Source organism: Triturus cristatus, chromosome 6 (assembly GCF_964204655.1).
Source record: "Triturus cristatus chromosome 6, aTriCri1.1, whole genome shotgun sequence".
In the NCBI taxonomy this organism is placed as follows: domain Eukaryota; kingdom Metazoa; phylum Chordata; class Amphibia; order Caudata; family Salamandridae; genus Triturus; species Triturus cristatus.
Genome location: NC_140589.1, coordinates 822,791,980 through 822,819,837, shown reverse-complemented (window position 1 = coordinate 822,819,837; position 27,858 = coordinate 822,791,980). Strand labels below are relative to the sequence as shown.

Here is a 27,858-nt window from a genome sequence, read left to right as displayed (position 1 = left end):
CCTCGGCCAGGATGTGCATTGTTGCAGGCCCAGGAGAGCGGATGGCTCTCAACCCAGGAATGCAGGAGCTGTAGTAGTCCTAAGTGGAATTGCTTCAGGGTACCTAGTGGCATGATCCATGATCCACTACCACTAGAATAAATGTGTTCCCTGAGGCTGTGGGGGGTTCAAGTGGACCCACAATGTCCACTCCTACCCTTTCAAAGGGGACCCCCACCACTGGTAGTGGGATGAGGGGGGTCTTTGGGTGGCCACCTGTCTTGCCACTGGCTTGACAGGTAACACAGGAGCTGACAAACTCCTTCACCTTTTGGTGCATCTGGGGCCAGTAAAAGTGACTCACTAGCCTTTCCCAAGTTTTGGATTGCCCCAGATGTCCAGCTAGGGGGATGTCATGAGCCAAAGTTAGGAGGAACTCCTTGTACTTCTGTGGCACTACCACCCTCCTGGTGGCTCCAGGAGTGGGGTTTCTTGCCTCAGCATACAGTAATCCCTCTTCCCAATAAGCTCTGTGAGTACCACTGACATCTCCCCTTGCTTCTGAAACAGCTTGCTGCCTCAGGCTTTCAAGAGTGGGACAGTCTCGCTGACCCTGGCACAGCTCTTCCCTAGAGGGTCCCCCTGGGCCCAAGAGTTCAACCTGGTAAGGGTCAAGCTCCATGGACTCAGTTCCCTCAGGGGTATCCAAATCCTCTCCCTGGGGAGAGGGGTCCTGAATGTTTTTCTGTGTTGATTCTGGTTCCCCAGTCTTCTTTCCTTTTCTCTTAGTTGGCTTGTCCATTATTCCAGGCTCCAGACCTACTTTTTCACCCTTCCTCTTGCTCTGTGCTCTGGTTTGCACACACACCAATTCAGGGATGCCCAGCATGGCTGCATGGGCCTTTAGCTCAACCTCAGCCCAGGCTGAGGTTTCCAGATCATTTCCAAGCAGACAGGCAGCTGGCAACTTTGGAACGACCACTACCTGTTTCAGGCCAGTAACACCCCCCCAGCCTAATGTTACCATGGCCATGGGATGACTAGTGGTGACACTGTCAGCGTTGGTGACTGGGTAAGACTTCCCAATCAAGTATTGCTCAGGGGAAACCAGTGTGTATTTCACCATAGTGACACTGGCACCTGTATCCCTCAGAGCGTCTACCCTAGTTCCATTCACCCAGGGGTACTGTAAGTATTTCTTTAAGTTGGGGGGCCACACAGCTACAGTGGCAAACTCCACTTCTCCCAAGGAGACTAGACTTGCTTCAGTGTGTTCCCAGATTTGCTCAGGGTACACCTCTGATCTCATTTGTATGCTTGCTGCCCCAGGAGTAGCTGTACTGGGTGCCTTAGGGGCTTTGTTTTGGGGGCAAGCTACAGTTAGGTGTCCTTGCTTCTTACAGTTATTACAACAGGCCTTTAAGGGATCAAAGTTCTTCCCCCTATATGGCTGGGGCACATAGGGAGTAATTTGGGTCCCACTCACCTGAACAGGTTTTTGGGGCCCTTTGGAAGACTCAGACTTTTTATCTTGGGGATTCTCACCACCTTTTCCCTGGGGAGGTTTTGGGACCACTTTCTTTTGGTCACCCCCAGTGGCTGTCTTGGTCACCCTAGTCTTGACCCAGTGGTCTGCCTTCTTTCCCAATACTTGGGGAGAAATTATACCTAGGTCTACCAAATGCTGATGCAACTTTTCATTTGTGCAGTTACTCAATACATGTTCCTTCATGAATAAATTATACAATCTAGTAAAATCCTGCACACCATGTCCAGCTAACCAACCATCCAGTGTCTTCACTGAGAAGTCTACAAAATCAATCCAGGACTGGGTCTGGGTTTTGTGAGCCCCACTGAATCTAATTCTATACTCCTCAGTGGTGAATCCAAATCCCTCAATCAGAGCTCTCTTCATGAGGTCATAGGATCCTGCTTCTGGCCCAGAAAGGGTCAGAAGCCTGTCTCTGCAGTTACCAGAGAACAGTTCCCACAGGAGTGCCCCCCAGAGAGGTTTCTTTACTTTCCTGATATCACAAGCCCTCTCAAAGGCTGTGAACCATTTGGTGATATCATCGCCTTCCTCAAATTTAGGGACAATCCCTTTGGGGATTTTAAGGTCAGAAGTTTCCTCCCTATCCTTATTTTTATTATTGCTGCCACCATTGATGGTTGCTAAACCCATCTCTCTCCTTTCTTTTTCTAGAGTCAGGAGCCTGGACTCTAGCTCTAGTCTTTTGGCCAGCCTCACAAGGCTGTCCTCTTCACTGGTGGGTCCCCCAGTGTTCTCTCTTGTACCAGAGCCACCTGTGTAGTCTCTAGGTGCCCAGATGCTAATCCTTGGATTGGAGGGTATGGGTACCCTCTCCTCCCTAGGGAATAGCATGGGGGGGGGGCGTTATTGTCAACCTCCTCTGCTTCCCTTTCCTCATCTGACTGGCCATCACCATGTTCAGATGGGTGGTCCTTAGCATACTCAGCCAAGAGCTCCTGGAGCCCTAGTTTGGTTGGATGCAGGCCCATTGGTAAATTTTTAAGTTTGCATAAGGATCTCAATTCCTTGAAAGAAAAGTGTAAGTAAGGTGTGAGGTCGAGCTCCTCCACCAGGTCCATGTTATTATTTTCACTAATAGCTGGGTTTGTTTGGGACATTCTAACCTGACAGTTCTAACCCTCTACCCTGACTATAGTGACTTTTATTTTTCTAAAATTCTAATGGGACTTAAGCAAGGCCCTAGCAAGACTTTTAGTAATTTTGGAAAAGACCAATCAGAATTCTAAAGGCAATTTTTAAGAGTTCTGTTGTGTGATCAGATGGTAACCAAGTAGTCCAACAAATGCAAGTTTGTATCCCACCGCTGATCCACCAATGTGAGAAAGTGGCTCTGTATATACTGTTCCTTAATAGGTACAGGGTGTACAGAGTCCACAGTCCCCCAGGGTTTGACAGAGGTTAAAGTTAGATATAACCTTACTCTCTAAAGTGGTAGCTTGGTCGAGCAGTAAGGCAGTATCAGAGGACAGTATAAAGTTTTTGTTGTACACACTCAGTCAGCAAATGGTTCCACACACTCAATAACTGAACTCTAGGCCAATGGTTTATATATAAAAAAATATATGCTTGTTTTATTTTAGAACGAACACTTGGATTTAAAATATACTTTCTCAACAGGAGATGTTTAATATAAATACTTTTGCAATATGCAATAGACTTTAGTAAACAGTTACAAGAGGTTGCAGTAGGCAACTCTATTTTTAAACACAACAATACATTGAGCTCAATGGTAAAATCAAGTTATTTGCAACAGATTACTTTTTAGATTACTTATGGAATTCCAGGACTGGATCCTAGATTCAGTCCTGGGTCAGTTCTCAGAATCAAGTGATGAAAGTCGACTTAAGTACTGTAATGATTTTGAACTAATATTTAGCTATTTTAAAAGTTGACACTTAGAAAATATTTCAGAGAAAACAGTCAATGATTCCCTATGGAAGAAAATTCAGGTTACAGGTACAGTATGTTCTCGTTACTTTTGTAATCCAGTACTGGGTGCCTAGACTCAGTACTGGGACCTTTATCCAAAACAGGTAAGTAATTACGTTTTCAATAATATACGATTTTTGAAGAATATTTAAAGATTGCAGAAATCGACACTTAGAAGAAATTTCACAGAAAAACAGTCAATGGTTTCCTATGGAAGAAAATTGAGTTAAGGGTAAGTACAGTTGTAGGTATTTTTCAGAGTCAGTGCTGGGCACCAAGATCCAGCACTGAGAGCAGGTGAGTAAATTCGTTTTTGTCACTCGGCTGATTTTTGGTGAATATTTGAAGATTTGAAAAGTCCACACTTAGAAGAAATTTCAGGAAAAAGCCAGTCAATGTTACCCTATGAGGAAAATAGAGTTTGCGGTTTGAGGTTAAGTACTCGACTGGCAGAGTTGAGGTTCTGGGCACAGACTCAGGGGTCTCCCAGGGTCAGGTAGGTACAGTTGGTTCACCCTCAGCGGCTCTAGGGCGGCCGGGTGCAGAGAGAGTTAGGCCAAATGTTATCCTATGAGGGATAGGGGGGCCTTGTTTGGTGGCTGCTGACTGGCAAGCCACGCGGCTGTGGGAGCTGGGCTCCTGGTCACTTACTCAGGGCAAGTGGGGAAGTAGGTAGGTGTAGAGTTTTCACTGCCAGGGCCACTCGGGCGGCTGGGCGCAGAGGGCTTTTGAGCCTTCGGACGCTCAATGGATTTCAATGGGAAATCTCCGGTTTAGAAAAAGACTGCAAGCTCTGGGACGAGGACTCTTCAGGTGCCACCACCACTTCGAGAGGTAAGTTGGGTAGTTGGAGGATAGGTAGGTACCCCGGGATTGGGCACAGGGGGCCGTGGGGCGCCACGTGCAGGGGTGCCTTTAGGTGTCGGGAAATCTTACCCTCTGTTGATCGCGGTTTGGGGGCACCTTGTTCTGAGGCTGCAGGCTTCTTCAGGAGTGTCGAGGGAGGTCCTTGGGTGCCGGACTCGGGGTCACAGTCGCCGTGGGGTCGTCCTCAGGGTCTTTGTTCACTGCGACACTGGCCAGGCTTGGCTGGTGCAGAGTGTGCTGGGTTCGCGGTTCCGGACTGCTGCCAGGGGTTAGAGATAGGTTTCGAGTAGAGCCTCTACTCATGGGAGTCCCAGGGGCTTAGAGCCAAAAGGTAGCCAGGTCCTCCGGGGTTGGTGAGGTTGCTAGCCACAAGAGATGCCGGGCAGGAGCAGGTTCGAGGGTCGAGAGGCCGGTAGGGCTGGGGCCAAAGCAGTTGTTGCCTTCCTCTTTTCAGCAGCTGCAGGGCAGGTCTTCTTTCTTCTTGCTCTTCGTAGTTTTGAATCTGGAATCTGGGGAAGGAAGGCTCAGGGTGCCCCTAAATACTAGATTTAGGGGTGTTACAGGTAGGTGAGGGGCAGGGACCAATGGGTCCCCGTCCTGGGGTGGGTACACCCCCTATCCTGCCTCTCTCGTGTGGGAGGGGGGCAGTAGTCTAGTCCTGATAGGGTAGGGCTCCCCATCTTCAAGATGGCGAGAGCCCGGAGATGTGCTTCACCTCGCCTTCCCCACCTGAGGGGTGGGGTTGGCAGGCTGGCACATCCCCTGTCCTTATTTTTTATTCTAATTAAAAAAGAATTAACTTAAAAAATGTATTCTAGTCAAGTGAATCTCCTCAAAATCAGCAGGTGACAGTCCGGTGCATCTTATAGGTCCATTGTAGGCTGGTACATACAGCAGTGTTCGTAAATAATGTGTGCCAGCAATTTGAGCCCTGTAGCTCCGTGGTGAAGATCTGAGAGAGACAAGCAAAAGCGAAAGCACAAAGCGTTGTGTAGAGCTTTTGGACATCTTGTAATGCATGTTTACTGTGCCCTCAGGGGCACGCTCAGGTTTATACCCATTTTCATTGAATAGAGGTTGCGGTGTAACGGCCTGAGCTGTGAACTTCAAAATTGAGGAACAAGGTCTGAGTCTCAGCTTCAGCTCAACATCCTGTGATCCTGGGCGAATCACTTAATTTCCCCGTGCCGGTCTTCCTCCGAAAAAAAATTTCAGTGATCGAAAAGCACCCCCCCTTTTTTTCTTAAACGACTTTATTGAGAAGTTGACAAGAGATTACAGGACACCAGCAAAATGTTTACAATAAAGTGAATCTCCTCAAGACAGGTGACAGTCTGGTGCATCTTATAGGTCCATTGTTGGCTCGTACATACAGCCGTGTTTGTAAATAATGTTTGCCAGCAATTTGAGCTCAGTGGCTCCGTAGTGAAGCTCTGAGAGAAACAAGCAAAAGCAAAAGCACGGCGTGTTGTGTGTCACCTGACCCACGAGGAATGCAGCTGCCAACCTGCACGCCCCTGCTCGATCCCGAGAGCAAAACGTGTGGGAGTGAACATTAAAAAAGAAGGCGGGCATGCACCCGCCTTTAGCCATTTGCGTGCTTTCATTAGTGAAAGACACACGCAAAAGCCAATCCTATGTGTGGGAGGAGTCAGACCCACACAAAGAAGTTTAGAGTGCTCACAAGAAGGATCCCATAGAGCAGCGCTGCGCTAGGCTCGTCCTAAAAAGGAGAAATACAACAATGTCGGACCCATCCACTAAATGGCAGAATAATGCACAGCATTTGAATCCAGAAAAGATTCACGCTGAAAAAGTACCAATTGGGTATATGTTTTTAAGGAAGAAGCACTGGCACAGGGGACCTGGATGGCAGAGACCCTGTGCACTACAATTGAAAACACATCAAAACCAGGCAAAAAGTGGGGCGTAACCCTGCAAACAGAGGCACTTTCTCAGTTTGGATCAGGTGCTGGTCAGCTATCTACACATCTAGATCCCATTGTAAGCATACTACTTTGTTGTCGACTTGCCACACTTTTCATCATGGACACTGGTCAGTACTCCCAACCATAAAAGTAGCAACATCTCCTGAGGCTGGACATTCTCCCTGTGTTATTGTTCTTTCAACGAAAGCCCCAGTTGCCATGGACGCATTTGCCCCTGTGTCCATTGACACTCAAATCCTGGTACTCTATCACACCTCAAGAGGTCTCAGCCACAGCCACCTGAACAGCTCTAAGTGTTAGTGCCTGTGTCAATGATTGCTAAGGAACACTGACAAGCACCCAACAAGAAAAGTAAGACTTTGCAGTAATACCTAAAGCAGAACCTTTTCACTCTCCTTGTTTTGCAGACCAGATGACAAATATGTTTAGCACTGTAAGAACCCTTGTCCTAGTTTGGTGCAGATGCTTTTAGTACACACCAGAGTATCCAGTCTGTCCCCATTAGGTGAAGCGCTGAACTTCATGTACTGTAAGACTACATATACATTTTACTGAGCGACTGAACCTTCTGTGTACTAGCTATATATCTTTTAAGATACAACGTTGTCTTAACATACTTATTGTGCACCATTCAAGTGCAACCTACACTTTTGTTTCCATCTCATACCACACTTCAAGTATCTCTTGACTTATTCTCCCCCTTACCCAGTCAAAACCTAAAGAGCAGGTTCTTAGCATTCAGAGGCCTTACTATCGTACAAGGTTCTTGAGGTTTCGAGAACAACAAGCAATATTTGTTAAAAGGATTGCCCAGTTGCTCCCCAGTTATATAGGCCCCAGAGAAATGTACTGAAAAAGTGAAAGGTCAGCGAGCAGGGGCTCATCACCTTTAAACCACCAGAATATCAACAAGGGCTAAATCCAGGTATGATTAGGGATTTTCACTTTCAATATTCAGTATATAGATATACATACCATGAACACGGTGGGGGATCCCATTTGTATATTCACGTGGCATACTAAAAAAATACTTTGTGCAGTCTCTGAGGATTGGTGCTTCAAAATTCCTGAAGCATTGAGCGAACCAGGGATATCAAACAGAACCTTTGAAGGGCTGAGGTTCCTTTTACCAATTTCTTAACTAATGTCACATTTTAACACATTTTTTGTATACACTTTGAAAATTCTTTCTGAAATGCTGAAACGAAACATACTGCTGGTCTTTGAAGAAGCTTACCTGCTCCAGGGCCACAATCTGGAAAGATGGCATCCCTTGATGGAGTGTGTTTCCTGCATTTAGTGCTTTCACAAACATTTCCAAACTGTGTGGATCCTTGCAAAGTAGTGCTGCTGAATGTTGATTGTACTTGCTAAGAAGAAGGCGCAACAGCATATATTCATCCTTCACAAGGGCTGCCGGCTCATTTGAGACTTTCTCCAGCAGTCTATCAATGGCAGGCAGAAGCTCAGAAAGCACCATCTGGAAATAGAATCAAATATATCAGTTAGACAATGTATGCAAACATATTTCTAAACTAGCTGCTATATCTTACTGTCACATAGCACATTCATCTGAAATATACCCACAAAGAAGGACATTCACAAACAGCAAGTCAAGTTTAAAAGCAAGCGATTATTATCTGACTGACAGACTATTGAGTCAACAACAGTGCAATAGATCATAAAGGTAGAAAGGGATGTTTAAACTGCATTTTCTACAAGCTACAACATAAATACAATTGAACCTTGCTAACCAAGACCTCAAACTAAGGTTATTTTCACTTATTTTTTTTAAATGTGTAGGGTTCCTTGTTAAGCTGTGACACTGCTTCTATTAGGATGCAATTGCTAACTTTTGTGTTTAATTAGACAACCTACTACAGTGTCTGGTTAGATTTTACAGTAAGTTTGCAAAATTGTGTGAGGGGTGGTAGACAGGACAAGTTCAATATTAAGGGCATCTGATTTGTAGGGGTCTCCATGGTTCTTTCTTATTGGAAAAGATCATGAAGTAATTTGCATGATTCGATTCCTACAGTCCTTTACCTCTCAATTAAGAACTTCTTGTAGTTGGTTTCATGAGGACATGGGTGCAAGCTTTTTCGTAAAACCTGGTAAACCTATGACATTGGCTTTTATTAGGTTTCTTTTGGGTGTTCTGAATAGTAGGAGTTCCACAAGCTCCATTTATGATGGCATCAATTTGAGAATGTAAAGATAAACCATGCCAGAGATTGGCTCACGTGTTCAATTATGGCCCTAAGGTGATGTACCAGATACAGGGGAAATTGTGGGTTCAAAGATCTCAAATGAGAAGGATATGTGTAAAGATTAAATGAGGTACAGGAAGCACTAAGATGTATGTTTTAATGTGAGCCAGAAATTAAGAAATTCTGCATGTGTAAGGAGACACATCTAACCTTTATTCAACAGTGAGATGTATGGGGGTAACCTTGGAGAATATCTGTAATATGAGTATGTATCAGCAGATTATCCAAGATAATGTGTGGCAAATGCATAAATAGCGAATACAGTGGCGATCACTGGTGCATGCCACAAGAGACATTTATTTGGCCTTGCAGGAATTTAGCAAGGTTAATTTGTTGTATTCAATGTAAAAGAAAAAAGAAGCTCCATTTATGCATTTAACAATTCTGAGATTTTGACAAATTAAAAAAAATCTGTCTTCTGAAAATTAAAAAAAATTCTAACACTCACCTCACTGTTGACCTCCTGAAGAGTTTGCATCAAGATTTTTGCAACATAAGATGGGATACCACCCATCTTGATACTCTTCAATAAATGTTCCAAGACGGTTGATAACTTCTGCTTTGATTTCTGAGTAGCTGCCATCTGCAACTCCTCAAATATGGTTCCAAGAGCCTGTAGTAGACAAGTGAATAAAAAGCAGTCAATATTTTGAGAAAAAACATGGTGATGTCCTGAAAATGTCAGCCAGGCCACATAAAACTGCATGTATAGTAGAACATGCATCATCTGGGTAAGCTAGAGAGCTTAAAGAATTAGAAGACACTATGACAGAGAATAAACTATGCTAACTACAATCTGGACTTCTTGCACAAAGTAGAAACACTCCAACTTTGTATTCAGACATGAAAAGGCCAAGATACCACTCAGCAGTCACGGATTTAGGCCATATCACAAGATTTTGGAAATTGAATTGTTAAGGAAATTATGCAATGAAGCAAAAAATATACAAAATCAGACCGATCTCTCTTAACAACACTTAGAGACTCACACCTTACAGTTTTGTGGTATTGAACCAGCAGAAATCACCAGCTGGTCGATGAGCCGCGATGCTCCCCCCAAAAAAAAGAAACAAAAATAAACTTGAAGACCTAACCACTAGACCACTGCATGCTGGTACCAAGCTCAGCAGTCATGCAAGGAGGGCTACATTTGGCCTTCTTGTCAAGTAGGAAGATTCAACTCTAGAAATGAAACAAGCCAGCCCAAGATCACAGGATCATATTGTGGTGACTCTCAACAGGATGCCTACATCTTGTGAAGCAAGAGTACCACCCTTTAAATGGGTAGGAAGGAGGAAAATAAAGAAATACGGAACAACATTTGCTTCATATGGCGTCTCTCCTGCCAATGAAAAAGAACCATCACAACCTCATTGTGAAGCTCCAACATATGTACAACCATCTATTTAGTTTATCTGACTGATCGTTCCTCAAATCCAGAACAACTGAATGTCCTCACAAACTGCATACAGCTAGAGTTCCCTCAAACCAAAGCATAAAAATACAGCTGCTGTTCTGTTGATAAACAAGCATGTTAACCTGGAAGAAAGAACTTCGGCTCCATGAAAACAATCAACATGACAAGGATATTTATGTAAATGGCTGTGTCTACTTCGGCCCAGAGGTCAGAAATGTGCAAAGAACCCCATGCAGAGCTCCACTCCAACTTAGGTGGTAAACTGAATTATTGACTAAGTAACTGGGCCCTATATAAAATTCTTTTTTTTTTTAAACAACTCTTGTTCGCAAACTACACATGCTTTATGAAACTGGCATTCTAGCTATTTAAATCATGTTCTTGACTTCTATTGATGTCCTTGATTAGCAATGTTAAAATAACCTTTTTCGCATAGCATGCATGATTATAGTTATATATTCAGTTTTGTTTTTTTTAAGTGCTACAAATTATGTGCATTTCTCTTTTTAACAGATGTGCAAGTGTACTCCCTCTATAACTATATTTTATAGTATTTTTTATTGTGGTACAAAATTAAAGGTCGAAAAACAATCTGACTAAATATGTTACTAAAACACATGTATCTGTACTTCTTGATTTATACATTATCCTCAGCAACACGCATGATAAGATGTTACCAGCATTTACCTGACAGACGTATCCAGGGTCGGCGATGATTTCTTCAGCCTTCTCCAACAAGCCTTGTACCAGTGAATGGAATGGAGATTCTTTGACCCCGCTCAAACACTGGAGACACACAATGGCAGCTCTGCGCACTTCACGTACAGGGCTCCGTAAATTAATCAGCAAAGATACCACCACTGCATTGAAACAAAGAGACAACAATACAATCACTGCTTCAGTAAGAAATTATTCATGATAATAAAGTGTTTGACAGCTGAAAAACAAGAATCAACTTGTGGGTCTTCAGGGACTTTGACTGTGAATTACACATTCATGCAGATCATTTGAGTGAGAAAGGAAGAAGAGAAAGGACTTGAAAGCCCCAAATACTAATGACTACAATTAAAACCATGATGGGGTCATTCTGGTACATACGACTAGGAGGAGCTAGTTGGCCTTGAACAGTGACAAAAGAGCTACGCTTGGCATTCAGTCTTGTATAGACTAGCATTAGGTTTCCTCCAGAGAACTAACTAAATTTCCCTGAATAAGGAGACTATACACATCTTTAACCTGAAGCCCTGCAATCACCTTCATCTGGCTCTTACACGCTTTTGTTTGCTCCCAAAAGAAATTCAGATTCAAGTATCTTCACATTACTCAGAATGTTCTAGAAAAGGAGCCTGACTACCTCCCAGAACTGTTCAATGGATACAGGACAGGCAGATCTCTAAAATCAACCTTTTTATTGTACCAGACTGCCAAAATTAAAATGAACATACTTGGGACACATAGTAGTACTTTAGAGCGCCAGAAAGATCACGAACACCCTCCCTGCAAGCAACACTGTGGTTAAGAAAACTACCAAGACTGAATAAACTGTGTAAGAAACTGAAATTATGTTGCAGTTGACCCCCCCACACTTTTAGCCCCTTCAGAACTACTAGATGCTGGTTTTCGACCCTGGCAGTGCACTAAGGCCTGCTAACCAGACCTCAGTGCTCTTTCCCCTAAAACAGGTAAAGTCCAATTGTAACTCAATTGGCATGGACTTTGGACTTTAGCACCCCTGTAAGTCCCTAGTAAATGTTACCCTGGTTCCTAGGGCTTGGGTACTAAAAAGGGTCTTATGCCAACCGAAGGGATCCCCCATACAAATTACAATTTGCATGCAGACTGCCACTGCAGACTGCATGTCATGGTGCAAACCATGAGTGAAAACATGACATGGCACACTCACTGTGTGCCATGCCAAAGTCACTGCATGGTAATATATCTAATCTCTACTTACCTAAAGCTTAGAAAAAAACAATCCTGTAATTAGTTTGCCAGTGACCCTATGCAGTGTATGTTTCGCCACTAGAATAACATCACCACGTTCAAGTATCATGTCTCAAATCTGACAACTGTATTTTCTAGGTTTCTGAAAATCGCTAACATGAAAAGTACTTCGCTGATCCCGAAGATCTTGGTGTCCAAAATTACGTAAAAATCTGTATTATTTTTGCAAACTGGTGTTGGATTTCCTTATTGAGTGTGTGACTTATTTATTGACTGTGTGTGCAACAAATGCCTAACAGTCCCCTCTGATAAGCCTAAGGCTGCTCGACCACACTACCACAAATAGGGCACCGAGGGATTGAATAAGCAAGCTCCTGTACACTAGTAAGGGATACCTGGAGAGTCTACACAGTGCACCTCATTTTGGTACACTATACAGAGAGCCAGCTTCCAACAGTACTGTTTAAGTTATTCTTGTTCCTTTGTTGAAGCATGACTGCTCGAAGCCACAGCTACCCATGGTTGAGCTAAGGTTTGATAAACAAAACCTTACTGGTCCTCAGAAGGGCTGAAAGTGTATTACATGATGAAGTCTTACAACCACACTAAGTACTACATCCCATTTCCTCACAGTATGGCTCCTGAAAATGTAAGGAGGAATCAATACACTAGATTTTCTAAACTTGTCAGTTTCGGTATAGGAAGCTGGGTTTCTATTGCAGTAAACACCCCCTAACCCCCCCCCCCCTCCCCCAATTTGGCCAGACTACTGATGCATTTTGACTAGATGTGCCCTGGGTCCCTGCCAATCAGGTTCAAAGGGCCTGTGTTCTTTCCCAATTGGCACCTCTCTGGCCACATGTCAGTCCTTTGTAAAAGGTACCATGGGTACCAAGGGCACTGTGGCCAGGGAAGGTCTCTAAGGGCTGCAGCACTTATTGTGCCACCCTCAGAGGCCCTGTACCTTTACACACACACACTGCCATTGCAGGCTGCGTGTTTTGGTGCAGAACAAAGTGAAGAGTCAACATGGCACACATCCCTGTGTGACATGCTTACAACCGCCCTGGCATAGGTCAGACACCCCTCTGGCTGGGTACACTATACCAGTGGTGAGGGTACAGGTGCATGAGCCCTGTACCACTACAGTGTCTAGACCAATTCTTAGATATTGTAAGTGCAGCAATGCCATTGATAGTATATGGTGCTGGGAGTGTCATTACGAACTCCACAGCACCATAATGGCTTTACTGAAAATTGGGAAGTTTGGTATCAAACCTCTTAGCACAGTAAACCCATACTGATGCCAGTGTGGGGTTTAATGAAAAATGCACTCAGAGGGCATATTAGAGATGCCCCTTGAAAAATTACCAGCCTCTGGTGGGTTCCCTGACTGGTACACACCAGCCTGCCACCTCAAGACATGTTTCTGGACCCCTGGGGTGGGAGCCTTCGCTCCCTGAGCCCAGAAACAAACCCTTGCCTGGGCAGAGGTAGTCACACCTCCTCCAGGTCAGGAAGAGCCATCTGTGGCAGGGGAGCTTCAAAGGCCTTGCAGACCCCCTGCCTCTCCTGCTATCAGGAGCAGGCCCCTTTCCTGTCTCCCCTCCTTTTCAGCGGGAAGACAGGTGGGAGAAATTAGCCAGCCCAGAGGGTGTGACCACCTCTGCCAACCCCCTCAGGTAGGGGAGGCGAGGTGAAGCCCACTCTTCAGTGCCCGTCAACCTTGTTCTGTGGCCAGTGACGTTCAGAACCCCTGGGAGGACTGACTGCCTTCAACAAAGACCAGCTCTCCTGTGTTCAAAAGAAACAGCCAAGACTCCAAGCCTGCTGAGGTCAAAGAAACCAGACGCCTGGAACCACCTCTGCACCCTATGCCTACTGTCCAAGTCCGAGTGGCCCACCGGTACCAGCGAGGTCCCCCAGCACTCCAGAGTCAGAGTCCACTGTGGATTGACCCCTCCAGGACTCCCCGACGTCGCCTGCATCCTCTGCACGGAGACCCCCCTCCTCCCCAACAGCGAGAGGCCCGGTAGGGTGAAATCTGACCTCAAAAGACACCCCTGCATCCAGCCGCCCTGCGCACTGGAGAAGAGAACCCAAAGTGCACCTACGTCCCCGAGCCCTCCAACTTACTTGCCCAGTTGTTGGTTCCTCCCGGAAGTCTTCCTGGACCGAGCCTGCAGCTAAAAAACAAAACCGGCAATCCCCATTGAAATCAACAGGGCACCCACTACCTAAACAGCACCCTGCACCCGGCCGCCCCTGCGCCGCTGCGGGTATACTTTGGGTGCTAACTCGGATCCCCCTTTGCCCTGAGCCTATCACAAGGAGCTTTGCTCCCACAACCTTTTGGCCTGCTCATGAGCAGCCATCGACCAGAGGTCCCCTATCCCCCACTGGATAACATTGGGCCTCGGCACTCTGCACCCAGCCGCCCTAGTGCCGCTGAGGGTGTTTCAAGAGTGCATCCTTGACCCTGGGGGAACCCTGGTTCTAACCCCAGAATACCAACTCCCACAACCAAGTGCTGCAAATAACTAAAAACTGCTTTACTTACCTTTTCTCTAGGAAATGTCCATGTGTGATATCTAGGCATATCACATTGAGCAGAAAAAGCAATCCATAAAGTAATCTGTAATCAAAAGTAATCTAACAGTAATTTCTACTGTATTGAAAAGATTTACCAACCTGAAACAAAGACATTTTCATTCAGTTTGCTTGTATTGTTCAACCTGCCTTGAAAAGTACTATTTACACTTACCTGTATGAGGCTTGCTTGGTTCTAGAAAATAAATATACCTAAATAATGTTTATTATACAAACAAATTGGTCGGAGTTCAGTCTGAGTGTGTGACATCATTTGCTGCCTGACTGTGTACAACAAATGCTTAACACTACCCTCTGATAAAGCCTTACTGCTCACCCACACTACCACAAATAGAGAGTAAGGTGCTATCTACTTTTACGTCTGCCTACCTTTGGGGTTCCACTGGACTCTGTACATACTATACTTCATTTTGGTATAGTATATACAGAGCCAGCTTCCTACAGTCTGTACTAATGTAAGGGAGAGCGCTCACATTTCTTAGGTACATGCGTGAGCAGCACATCCAATCCAGGTTTCAGACTTTTATTCTAAGACTTGCAGTTGGGATTTTATAATAAAATAAACTGGACTACAAGTCCCAGAATACAAAGCAAAACCTGGATTGGATAGGCTACTTACATTTAGACTTGGGAAATTCCAGAGCTCTGGAAAGGATGGAAAAGTAGCATCTCACTCATTACACACAGGCACCCTTGCTTTTCTTTCAAAGAGGTCAAAAAAGGCATGGCATACTCCCCTATACCAGATGAGAAGTAGGAATAAGCAGAATCTAGAGCTATTTTTACAGAGTGTAACTCATCCCAAACACAGCCCACTGCAAGGGAGTGGACTGACTGAACCAGGATCCTCGCTACCACAATGTCTCGGCAGTCTAGCAGTGTTCTCCGCCCTGAAGAATCAGATTGCATACTGCCACTACATGGCCATACTAAATCTTTTAACGTGCTTAAAAATGTGTACGTTATTTATGCAACTAGACTACATTCATCACTTGTCCCTGGGCCTCTCACTGTTGTTTGACCATTAATAAACATCATTTAGTCCTGAAAGGCGTAGGGGGCACACGCTGCAAATCAAGAAGGAGGCAAGTAGGTCGAAGGCAAGTACTGGTTGTTTCCAAGGTCTGGAACATATTTTTTGCAGGACCTACTCTTTGATATTAACCATCTGTAGTGTAAAGGGGAGCTCTGGAAAGAGGCCAACCAATGTGAGATAAAAGCAGAGACCTCCGAGGAGCAGCAGTGCTGGACTTTTGATCTTTAGGGAAAAGGTAGTGAGGTTCATAAAACCTGATCAGGGTCCAATATTATTTTTTTCACTTTTGCTATGGATTGTACTCTCTTGTTCACGTTGGCATACAGAAGGGGTGCTGTAAATGTACGAGTAAAACAAAAACATTGAAAAACAATAAACATTCAACGCCTGTCAGACAAACTTTATCTTCCACAGAGGAAGGTAAGATGGCCTCCTGGATGAGTACCAAGCAAATTAAGGAGATGGCTAGCAAATCAGCGAGCAGGCAGAATCTTGCATTACCCAGAAAAAAAGTAACTGCGCTGGTCTCTATTTAAACAAATTAAGCACAGAGTGAAGGTGCCAATTACTCAAACATTCTAGCTCAAAAGAGAAACGTAATTGCAAGATATGAATGTTTAGTTGATTGAATTGCTAACAAAGGTTACCAATTCCCATATTTGAAAGCAAGCAAACATGGTAACTTAAAACTTCCAATGAAGCACACAGTGCAAATAGAGAGCAATTCACTAGCAACAAACAAGTATGGAACAGTCCACAAATTAATATACAGTTCCCAACCCCACAAATCGATTTAATTATTAAATCCAACATCATTGTTACAGATAAGATTTCAAAGACCACTGCAGCCTTGCCCCCACACACCCCCATACCTGAGGAAGATGCAGATGCCAGCTGTTTCTTTTTCTGTGCACTCTGGCAATTGAGTAGCGCATGGCCAATGTAAAGAGCTTGTGTTTGCAGCACAGCGTTCATGCTGCATTGGAGGGGATCAGAAAGGCTGTAGTTGTAGGTCCACAGGAGGGCAAAGAAGTTGAAGAGATCCCTGGGCTCTTCCAGGTGCACCTTGAGAAAAAAGAGGAAATTGAACAAAGAAGGAATGTATATAATTCAGAGATATTGGAGATCCTACAATAAGTATGAGCCACTTTAAGTTATATAGTAATAAGACGTCTATTCAATTTGCCACGTCATGACTTGTAGATGTAGAGCAATGGGAAAGAGGAGTAAAAAAATAGGACTTTTTTATGGACACAGAAGGTTGCCAGGATAAGGAGTTAACAATCTACATATATGCCAAAACATTCTGATCTTTAGACACATGGATGATATTAAGACACAGGATAACGAATGATTACTCCCAACATTGCTTAAAAGCTTTAGCACGTTATGAGAACACTTAAATACCGTCCTTTTAGTTCAACTCATTTATCTTAGATCCCTGCAAGTTTTATGTTGTGATAGAAGTATAATAGCATTTTATCATTGCACCCAAAACGTTGATAAGGAGGAAGAAATAATCCAGTAAATTCAGATAAGTGGGTCCTAATTCTAGTAGTCTGCATCTGAAACAGACAGTGTTTACAGTCTAGTCTTCCTTTAAGAGGGTTAACAGTGGAATTGCCCACAACCTGTTATGCTGAAAGACCACTTGATCACCAAGGAGCTATGAAAGGGCTGCAGAGCACACAAATTCAACATTCCAGGATGAGTCTGGTCAAAGTGAGATCAGAGTTGAAAACTATATTTGACTATCGGCACCAACAGGGCTGTAATCATCATTTAAGGAACAATGAATTAGGCTGAATCTCTTTTCGATTTTCCTAAGAGAATTAGTCTTCAGGAGTTGCCATGGAGGAAGCCCTCAGAACCGCACAAGTGTCCACAGGAAAGGCAACAGGAAGAGCGGTTCATTGGAGCACCCTTGTTGTAGATCATGCTGATAGCCAATAAAACACATGTTCACTTACTTCCAGTTGCTAAATTAATTTTTGAAACTTTTAGGGAATCAGGTGCTGATAAACCAAGAGTGAAATGGATACAGATATGCTCCGCACATGACTTCCAGTTCTTGACATTCACACTACTGGTACCTTGGCGCGAAATTCGGAGGGCACTTTGGAATGAGCTGTGGGTTTGTACCAAGAATCTCTCTGACCTAGTGGACTCCGAGGAAGCCCTCATTGTTTGGCAATGCATGGAGTTCACTGACATGATGATGATGAGAGCTTTAATAAAATTGCACATGTCCAAGAGACATATTTGAGATCTGCCCTATAAGAGGCAGAACAGGCTTACCATAAGTTGCAAAGGGACCTTGAACATGTTCCTTTTAGACTGTTGGGTAGTGGGGGGAGGGGGTTTGGCGGCACACAGGCCAGACGGTCGTAAACAATCTCTTTATGGAATACCTACATAATTCTGAGAAAACAACAAAGTAACCAGAAGCCCACCAGGTTAACTCTCTTAGAACTGTTTTCAGACCGTGCCTGGTGAGAGGTAGTAGATAAGGTAAAACTAGATGTATGGGCAGATCAAGGTGACAAGCGAAAATCGAGGCTCACGCTGTGTGCCTAGCAAGGTGCTGCCCTGATTGCTGCTGGTGAAGTCCCTTCCGGGAAGGCGCAGGCATGCTGCCGCGTTACCTGTGACCGCTGCAGGAGCTGCCGGAGTTTGACTGCCTCTACCTTTTGGGGAGGGCCGCCACCGAGATCCTGAGCGGCGATCAGGCCGTGAGAAGCCAGACGTGGAACTGAAGTGGAGCGGCACCACGAGAAAGATGCGGTGAGTGTTGACCTAGGTCTGAGTTGGGGCAGTTTTGGACAGTTGGGCGTCGCGTACACTTGTGACTCGATTGGCGCCTCACGCTGGATGGGGCTAGGTGGCTCCGGCCATTGTCCGCTCTGTGCCCGGCCCCAGGCGCGCTCCTGCATAAGGGCGGCTATCTGCTGTGGCGGCTGAGCGAGTCCCGGGGGGAGCCGGAGTGGGCCCTCACCGTCGCGCCACCCTCTCCCACGCTTAATTGCAGAGCGACGACTCCGGCTGAGTTGGAGCTCATTGGCTCTCCCCTTCCTGCTGGGCGGTGGATGCAGAGGCTCCCTGCCCTGGCCAACTATCGAGGGTGGCCTGTCTCCGGCTCCCCCCTTCTCACTCCTGAGACTTGTCCTGCTTCCCTGAGTGCTGGCGACGTGGCGCATTGGAGCAGCGCCCTACATGACCTGCAGCTCGCGCACGTGTACTTCATGGCATAAACTGTGCTACTTGGGACTGTAGCCCACTCCGCCTCTAATATCCGGACGAGGCCTGGAGGTCCTGCTAAATCGGCCTGAGATTGCGCCCGGCTGTCTGCTGCCCTGGGTGGGTCGTTCCCCCCCTTACCTCTTCTGAGCTGGATCGCCGGGTGGTGACTCAAATGGGCTGGAGCCTCTCCGACTTCGCTTCTTGGTATGGCGGCCAAAGCCGGAACTTAGGCTTGCTAAATTGACATTAGAGCTCTGCCTCCTGCTCCCCTCTTGCACATTTAGCCTAGCCTCTCACTTTTAAGGCCACGTAGAGGGTGCATCACCGCACAGCCTACAACAGCCCAGGCACTGAATGCAGTTGTTCCAAGACAACGCCTATGAGGTTGACCACTGCAGACAGCGCCATTGCTGCCACCCTGCCTAGGTTTGTGGGACTTACCAGCTTGTCTTGTATACCCGCAACCAGTCCTGTTACCATGGGTAAAATGGACCCTAAGCAGCCAAAGCTTTCCTTTGAAACCAAACGTCAGACTCGCATAACAGAGGCGGGCACCGACCCAGACGCTGCTCAGGGCTCTAAAGAAATGGCTGAACACCCGGAGGAAGACATGCGATCCATCCTGCTGGATGTGCACTCCAGCCTCAAAACAATAGATAGCAAAATAGAAGTACTTACCTCAAGTCTGGACACTGTCAAAGAGCGGGTGGACGCCCATGAAACCCGTCGGGACGTCCTGGAGAATAGACTGTCGGACTCTAAGGCGGAGCCTAGAACACAAATACTGAGCATGGAAAAGGTTCTCGCGGTAATCAAAGCCAAGAACGAGGACATGGAGGCGTGGTCTAGACGCAACAACCTAAGAATCTTAGGCCTTCCGGAGTCTACCATAATCCTGAAAATGAAACCCTTTATCGAGAGCCTGCTGCAGGAGCTGTTTGAAACAGTGGCTCCTGTGGAATGGTACAACCAAGAATTGATAATTAAATGCACAATCGCAAGGAAAGGGTTGGAGGGATGTCAGAGGAGAAAGAAACCACATACACCAATTGTACGGTTTAACACATTTGTATATTCTGTTTCACAAACAATATGATGAGATAAAAACAGGAACCTAAAATAAAGGTGACAAAATGTGACAATATTTACAAGGTTTCCAAATTTTTACAAAAGTCGACCATCTATAAGTATATAGATAATGAACAGCCATTATATATAATTATAAGTGCTGATTTAGTGGTTCGCCTTTCTCTTTACTGTCGACGACGTTTCGACCCTTTGTGTAGTGTAGGGTCTCATCAGGACCTAGGGATGTAGGGACATCTGGGCAGGTGACTCGCAGACACACGATCGTTAACTGTATTGCACTCACAATGGCTGCATCGCACTCTAGGTCTTGAGACGACACGGGCTGTTTTTCCTCTACGCAAACCACAGGCGCTTGTACAGACATTTCCAACCTCCATTATTGACACTCCACAGTATACCCTTCCCAAACGTGTTACACAACCCTTTTTTCTCTTGTTAAATCATGACTGAGGCCAAATTCTTTACATGGAATGTGAGAGGACTAAACGATTTCAGAACGGCTAGGATGATACATACATATCTCCGCAGGCACCCTATTGACATATGTTTTCTTCAGGAGACCCACTTAAAATATGCGACAGACCCTAAACTGAAACACAGATATTGGGGGAGATACACTCGGCATCATACTCCAATTATACCAGGGGAGTCTTGATAATGATACGACGGGGAGTCGGCTGGTCGACTACACACACGAAAAAAGAAGCAGCAGACGGGCGTTATGTCATCCTCGTGGGCTCCCCCTCATGACCACGCAGGTCATCCTGGTGGCCATTTACGGTCCAAATATTGACGACCCACAATTGTCTACTGCAGTATGGGCCAAGGTTATGGCTTTGGGGGGGGGCGGGGGGGGGGGGGGGGGCACACAGTCATCTGGGGTGGCGATTTTAATGCCATTCTGAACAATGACTGGGACAGGGCAGGAACCCCTCGCAACCCGCACCTAAAGGCAACATCGCAGCTAAACAACATCTTACTTGAACATGGGCTCACTGATATTTGGTGCAGTGGACACCCAGACGCCAGAAAGGGAACTGCTCACATGCCCACTATCGCAGGGAGGGCTTGGAGCTCCTGATTTTGAACTCTCTAAGCTCAGCGCGCAAGCAGTTTCTTAACTCTTAGGTACATCCCATCCCATTTCAGCCGCATGTGGCCACTGAGAGGGACATAGCTGACCCAACCCCCCTGCACGCTGCTGTTTATAAACCTTATCGTAGAAGCACTACCGAAATAAACACAGTCGAAACCCTGCGCTGGGACTGGGAGGGTCTGAGGAAAAAGACAGGCATCCGCTGCTATATGCTCCCTCCACACCACTTGCATTCCCCAAGACTTTCCTTTCCTTCATGATAAGGGCGCCATTGCACGAGCCCGTAACATGGGTATCGCCACGCTGGGTGACCTATACCCACAGCATACTTTTTTTAGACCTGCCAACGGGCCAGGATGGGGCGCCGACACTGATCCTGGAATCACTCCTATACTACCAATCCCGATCAACCTGCAATACACTGCATGCCACATTTCCCACCTCCCCAGCCACTATGAAACCGCTTAAACACATACTAACTACACCGTCTCTTCGTAGATTGGTAACCAGGATAAATACTATCAAGCAAGCAACCACTCTATGGACTATGGACATTAAGGACTTGAGATGGATTTGTGTCTCCTGGGGTGTCCAGTGGTCCTCATGGACAGTTTTTCAAGGTGGACACCCCAGCTCTCCATAAGCTTGTCTGTTGTCATGATGAACAGGGAATCTGAAATTTGGAATTGATGGCATGGAGCTCATGCATAGATCTTTACCCAATTTGTCTTGCAGCGGTTGTATTCACAGACAAGATAGGGGCTTAGAAATACCACAAGACAACATTTCCAGCAGTGATTTATGTCGGGCTGAGGTACTAGCCATGTTATGGACCCAACATGCAGCTGACTTAATACTTGGGATCTATACTTCGGAAGGGTCCAGAACTGCTCCCAGGAACGGAAGGTATGTGGAAAGTTGTAGGTAAAACTTCTCTTCATTTAGGGTCAGACTCAATCTTAGGAACAGTTGAATATGGGCTCTTCCTGATGTTTCTGTCAAGTGGCCCAAAAAAGCCTGGTGTTCCCTTGCCTTAGGAAGGCTAAAACCAGGTACAAGCATATTGTAAATATCGATTGAGTGGATATGAGCACAAAAGGGGGAGAGCACTGAATTGCAAATGGAGGCTGGTGACGTCAAACCGCAGGAACTGGCAGTACCTGGGGTGAATGGGCATATAAAAGCAAGAAACGAGTACGACCATGAATGTCAAACTATGCGCCTTGGAAAAGCTACAGTACCTATTAAAGAGTACCACTGTGAAACAAATATTTTCTCCCGATTTCTTTTTGACAAGTAAAATTTGGGAATAAAATTCTTTGTTCCACTGGGACCTGGAGAGGGGTTCTAAATAAAGGTTCCAATGCCCTTTGAAGAATTATGAAATGGATCTCGTTCTGAAGGCCATAAAGGTGTGGTGAGATTCCGACTAAGGGGATGGGAGAGTCAGTCTGTGGCTATTTGCTAAAGGCTTCTCCAGAAGGTTTAGGACCCATCGATCGGATGTGGTGGAACTGATTAGGCCAGCAGGGAAAGTGGTGGCTGCCTGAACATGGCTGGGTGTTCCCCCATCACTTAACTGGCTGTCTGGAATATAATGATCAGGAAAGTCTCTGGATGGCAGTTAAGAATAGTGCTATGAAAAGTAAGACAGCTGCTGGAAACTTCACTACAATCCCTAGCTACGACATCTGGCTCCAAGGACAGAATATGCAAACCCATCGATAATGGACCAAGGGCCATATGTAGGTAGGGACCCATTTACCACTTCATAAATACCGAATTTTACCGATTCGGTATTTATGAAGTGGTAAATGATATGTAGGTAATGAGTCGGTAATATTCCCATTGATGGGAAGGTATGCCTCATTACCGAATCGGTAAATACCGATTCGGTAATGGGGGGAACACATGCAAGGGTGGCAGGGTGTCACATTGACACCCTGTTGCACCCCTGATTCGGCCATGTGTGCACATGTGGCACACATACATGCCCTAAGGGCATGTATGTCTGCCACATTGCACACTTCTAAGCACTTTAAAATGCTTTTCAACATCCATTCTTCATTTACCACCAACTATTAGTTGGTGGTAAATATCGACTCCAGAACACACCCACACACTCCCCCTACATCTCATTTTTGTATTCGGAATTTACCGAATCGGTAAAATTACCGAATCGGTAATTTTACCGATTCGGTAAATTACCGAATACAAAAATGATCCCCCTACATACCAAAAGCCAAAATACCGGTCGGTAACGGTATAATTACCGAAAATCGGCCGTTACCGACCGGTATTTGGCTTCCTACATGAGGCCCCAAGTCTTTAAATTTTACAATGAATCAAAATGGCAGCCATAAAGTAACACACCATTCAAATAGTATGTCGCACAAAGTGGAGGTCTTTCGGAGCAAACCTTGCCTGAGGAGGATCATCAATCCCAGACAGCTGAACCAAGTAGGTGCTGGAGATGCATGTATATTTATGAGGGGATGAATGGGTATTGAGTTATCGGTATACCCTCCAATGTAGTCAGCATAGCATCACACAATCATCAGCTATCTCACAGTGACACTTCTATAAGGCAATAAGTAGCAAAGACGCACTGTCTGTTTACTCCTGTAATGTTGTCAGGAAAGTCATATTAACACATGCAGCAGTTATTAAATGTGACAAATATGAATAGTGCTAGGGACTCAAGATGTGCCTCTTGTAACTCCAAAGAATTTACACATGAATCTATTTTAACAAATATGTACATAGTTTTGTTCTCCAAGTAACAGAACCCTATTCAGCTTAATAGGAGTGGATAGTGCTGCCCATGATGTGCTATACATCAGTGCATAATAATCATGTGCGAAAGTCTCTTTTCATTACATTTTGAAGCAACAAATCACTTAAGAAAAAGAAAGCAGAGGCACATTTTGAATATTGTAGATTAGAAGCATATGTTTAGTACCTCTGTTAGTCAGATAGCACTGCTAAAGGGTACTTCAAAAAGGACTCAAGGTAGCTGAAACTTGCTTGTCCAAGTGAGAAAAAGATGTTTTCCTGTTTTATAAAAGGGAAGGGGTGCCTAGCACAATTATTTATGACCTGTGTACGTATGGCATACAAGCCAACACATCTGATTGAGGCAGGTGACTCCCGATTTATTAAGTCAAAAATGGCTTTATTTCAACTGTCTTTGCCTAAAATAGAAGCCACTTAAATGCAACTCAATGAGGAAAAATAAATTATCCTCTTTTTTTCAAAATTTCTCTCTGTCCTGCCTCCAAACTTTTGGCATCTAGAGTATGCCTTTCACTGTGGAAATTAGTGATCCTTGTCAGTTTGGGGTCTGTGAAAATAGGAGGCCCCCACTGCAGAAATGAAGTCCCCACTGGCACCTGGTATCCTCTACTGGGGCTGGCTACCCCCCCCCCCCCCCCCCCGCCTCCACATAAGCACAATATAGTGTGGCCTAATTAATTAAGAGCTTGCCTGTATGAAAGGAAATTCTTGGCAGCATAGGACTAGTATACTTGCTGGGAAGGTAACTTTTGAATCGCATGGTCACTTTAGTAGATATATGAATAGACTTACTAACCCCTTGAAAACAGGAATAACCTTTGGCTTGATTATTAGCTTTATGTTTATATGAAGCTACGAAGACAGCCACAAGTGGAAACTGTGGGAGTTTAACCTATACGGTGCATGTTTAAATCTAATAATGGGGAGTACATTTTAATATACTAAAGGTTTAAAATGTTCTAAGGCTTAGTTTTCTAAATCTGTTTTATTGTATTATTTGAAATATCATTTAAACTTATTGCTTAAGCATGACTTCTTCCCCCACAACATAATTAGTTGATTAATTTTTAGAGGTTCACTCAGTTTAGCCTTTGCTCTAAGGTCATGGAATACTTAAAAACAATGATTAGTTAGATATCAAAAGAAGAAATTAAATAAAAATACCTTTAAGAAAAAACTCATCAACGCTCTGAAGTTGACTGCATTGCTTTCTTCGCCAGCCGCACACATGGTGACGTTGAACAGCCCCAAAAGCAGACGCACATAATCTTGGCTAGCCTCATCCATTTTTTCTGGATTCCACCATGCTTCCCCTGTGGGTGGGTAACATATACATAATTTATGAAGGGGCTCTTTGAATTTAGAAGTAAAGGAAGGAAGAACATTTGAGGGAAAGATCAAAGGTAAAGGGGAAAGCAAATCTGTATGATGGTGCCTTGTAGAGAATGAGATTCCAGACCATAAAACAGAGCAAGAGGCACTTTGAGTTGTGACTTTACAGTACCTTTCACAAAAGACTGTGGTGATTTCAAGACTTCGATGACATTTTTTAAGAGAAACGCCAGAATTGCAGAGTCTTCGACATCAACCGCTTGGCCTCTGATTACTTTTTCTATGTATACTGTCAGCAGCTCTTCAGGCAGCAGTCTATCAGCAATAGACATGACGTGCCACTTTTCTGGAATCTCCTGCAGGAAATATTAAGATCATATTTTACTTCAATAATTTGCTAGCATATACATCAACGTGTACCAAACAAGGAAAAATGATTAACATGTAATAAGTGTAAATGAAAAAATCCAAAGGTTAGTGACTCATAGCAAGGTAAGGATGAAGGCCACGGACATAGAAGTGAGACAAATCGAGAAGAATATTCCAACAAACTGGAAACAAGGGTTTAAAGGTGCACATAAGTTTAGTAAGACATTAAGGGAGAGTGAAATGGATTTCTTTTTGCTTCAATCCAAGCAGTAGACTTAATCGGGTAAAGAGCAAGAAGACATTAAAGCAGCTGCTATGTATGGGCTTGCCCGTGGGAATCCCTGGTGCTATAAAGCAGCGCAGATAAAAATTAAATAGGGTACTCAGACCCTTGGTTACCTAGTATTGTTGTTATCCCTGTCTCAACCCTAGCACCTTCACAGCATATACGAGGCTATTAAAAGGATAAGGCTGGGACACAGAGTAGCAAGTTCCACCCCTTGCTGCTCCACCTCTAACCACCTTCAGGTGCCTCCTATTTGTTTCTAGGGGTGGCCACTTTCCCTTCCTCTGAGGATCCAGAGAAAGCAAAACAAAAGCAGAAGGATTATGGAAGCCAAGTCTGCCGCCAGGAATAGTGGCACACAGTTTGAGCAGTAATAAAAAAAATGTTTTAAGCTTATATCATTTTACTGGGCAGAGAATGTGACAGCTGCGGTCACCATACCACTGGACACATGCGAATATCGCAAACCATTTGGTGCCTGCTTGATTGTGATGCTATTGGGGAATGGCATGGCATTTTTGGTGGTGCTTTTTTAAAGCCACTGGGCATTAATAAGACAAGGATTTATTTTATTTAACTGCAAAACTATTAATAAAATTCATTATAGCTTTCAGTACATTTAAAAGCAACTGTTGCATGGTTGATACGTGCACAGATTCATTCGGTTACCGCACAAAAGTAGTTGTGTTTGATGGATTCATTGTCAGCCTGCAAATTCCAATATGACTTTCAACATCAAAAAACAGAAAAGCCCTTTCTATATGCTAGCCAAAGCAAGTACATACTAAATTATTCAGTATTCATATGTATGCAACTGTAAACATTCTGGGCTCTGTATATTGAGGAACATTAAAAAAAAAAGAAGAAAACAAAATAATGTCGACTCACACTAACAGCACCACAACCAGTACAGTATATTCAAGAGAAAAATGGATACGAACTTGGGATGTATTTTCAAGCAGTTTTGGCACTCCTTTGACAATCTTATGCTGTGTATAACTTTTGTTTGTCCCACCAATGCAGCAAAGGGTTTTGCTACATTGTTAAAGTGCTTCATTTGTTTCCAAGTACATTTCAATGGGTTCCAAAAATCAAATTACACTATTTACCAGAAACTATTGTGCATCCACGTTCATGCAAATGGATACAAACGGATACATGCGCAACAACAATGCACAGGACCCTCAAAAGACCGTTTCACCAACTAATGGCCCACAGACAATTGATACATAAAAATCCTGAAAAAGTCAGCAGAAAGATGTTCTTATTTTTAGCATGAGAGTTAATCTGGTGATGCATGCCTCTGGTTGGAGTGTGGAAGCCTGCAGTATATGCACAACAGGAATAAAGCAGCTGAAAAATGGATGCACAGGTGCGCTTTTCAGCAAGTGAAGGCCTGCAAAGGAAGACAGTCGCAGACGAGAGAGACACCCGTCTGGATGTTTCTCATGCAATCTTACTTCCTTTAACTGTCATTTCATCAAAGTAGTGGACTGAAAGTTTTTTATAATATTTAAAAAATGCGAAGTTCACATTAATTTAGATCTGAGGGTTTATTTAGGCACGGTTGGTTTCTTTCCCACAGGTTGTGGTAAAGGCCTTTGCTGACTTCATAAATGGCCAATAGGGGGTAAGATTTAACCCTCCTGATCTGGACCTTCCCAGCTCTGTTCCCCTTCCACTCACACCTTGGTCTGTGTCCATAGACCGCACAATGTTGTGACCATCACTACTCCCCTATCAAGCCTTCCACGTTCCGCCTTCCATGGCATCTAGCCCAGGTCTCAAGGTGAGAGGGAGGACGTTTAAGGGCAGCGCATCTCCTACCAATGTTATCTCTGTTTAGGTCTGTAAAGCACCTTGGGCCACAATCCCTGTCCCTCTCACCCATCATCTTAAACCAACCTTCCATGTGACTGTTTATAACCTCCTATTCTCGCTTCTCCAGTATTACCCACTCCTCTTGGTGGCACCTCAACCGGTTCTGGGTAGATCCACTACTGTGGATGTCTTCAGCATTTCTTGGTTTTTGTCTCACCACCTATGGGGGGCCCATAAACTCACTAATGTGGGGTCTGTGGTTTATCCTGGGTTCGA

The 27,858-nt window shown here is 44.6% G+C and overlaps 1 protein-coding gene across 1 annotated transcript in view; it reads right to left on the bottom strand.

Annotated features, from left to right (window-relative positions):
• The window catches only part of HEATR1 (HEAT repeat containing 1), a 326,965-nt gene that overhangs the window by 161,835 nt on the left and 137,272 nt on the right, over positions 1-27,858 (bottom strand). The window contains exons 18-23 of the mRNA XM_085611426.1: positions 25,279-25,462; positions 24,939-25,087; positions 16,426-16,618; positions 10,651-10,823; positions 8,995-9,159; positions 7,514-7,756 (exon numbers count right to left, since the gene is read on the bottom strand). Of these exons, the coding sequence (XP_085467552.1) occupies positions 7,514-7,756; positions 8,995-9,159; positions 10,651-10,823; positions 16,426-16,618; positions 24,939-25,087; positions 25,279-25,462 (1,107 nt within the window). The remainder of the gene's footprint in view (positions 1-7,513; positions 7,757-8,994; positions 9,160-10,650; positions 10,824-16,425; positions 16,619-24,938; positions 25,088-25,278; positions 25,463-27,858) is intronic.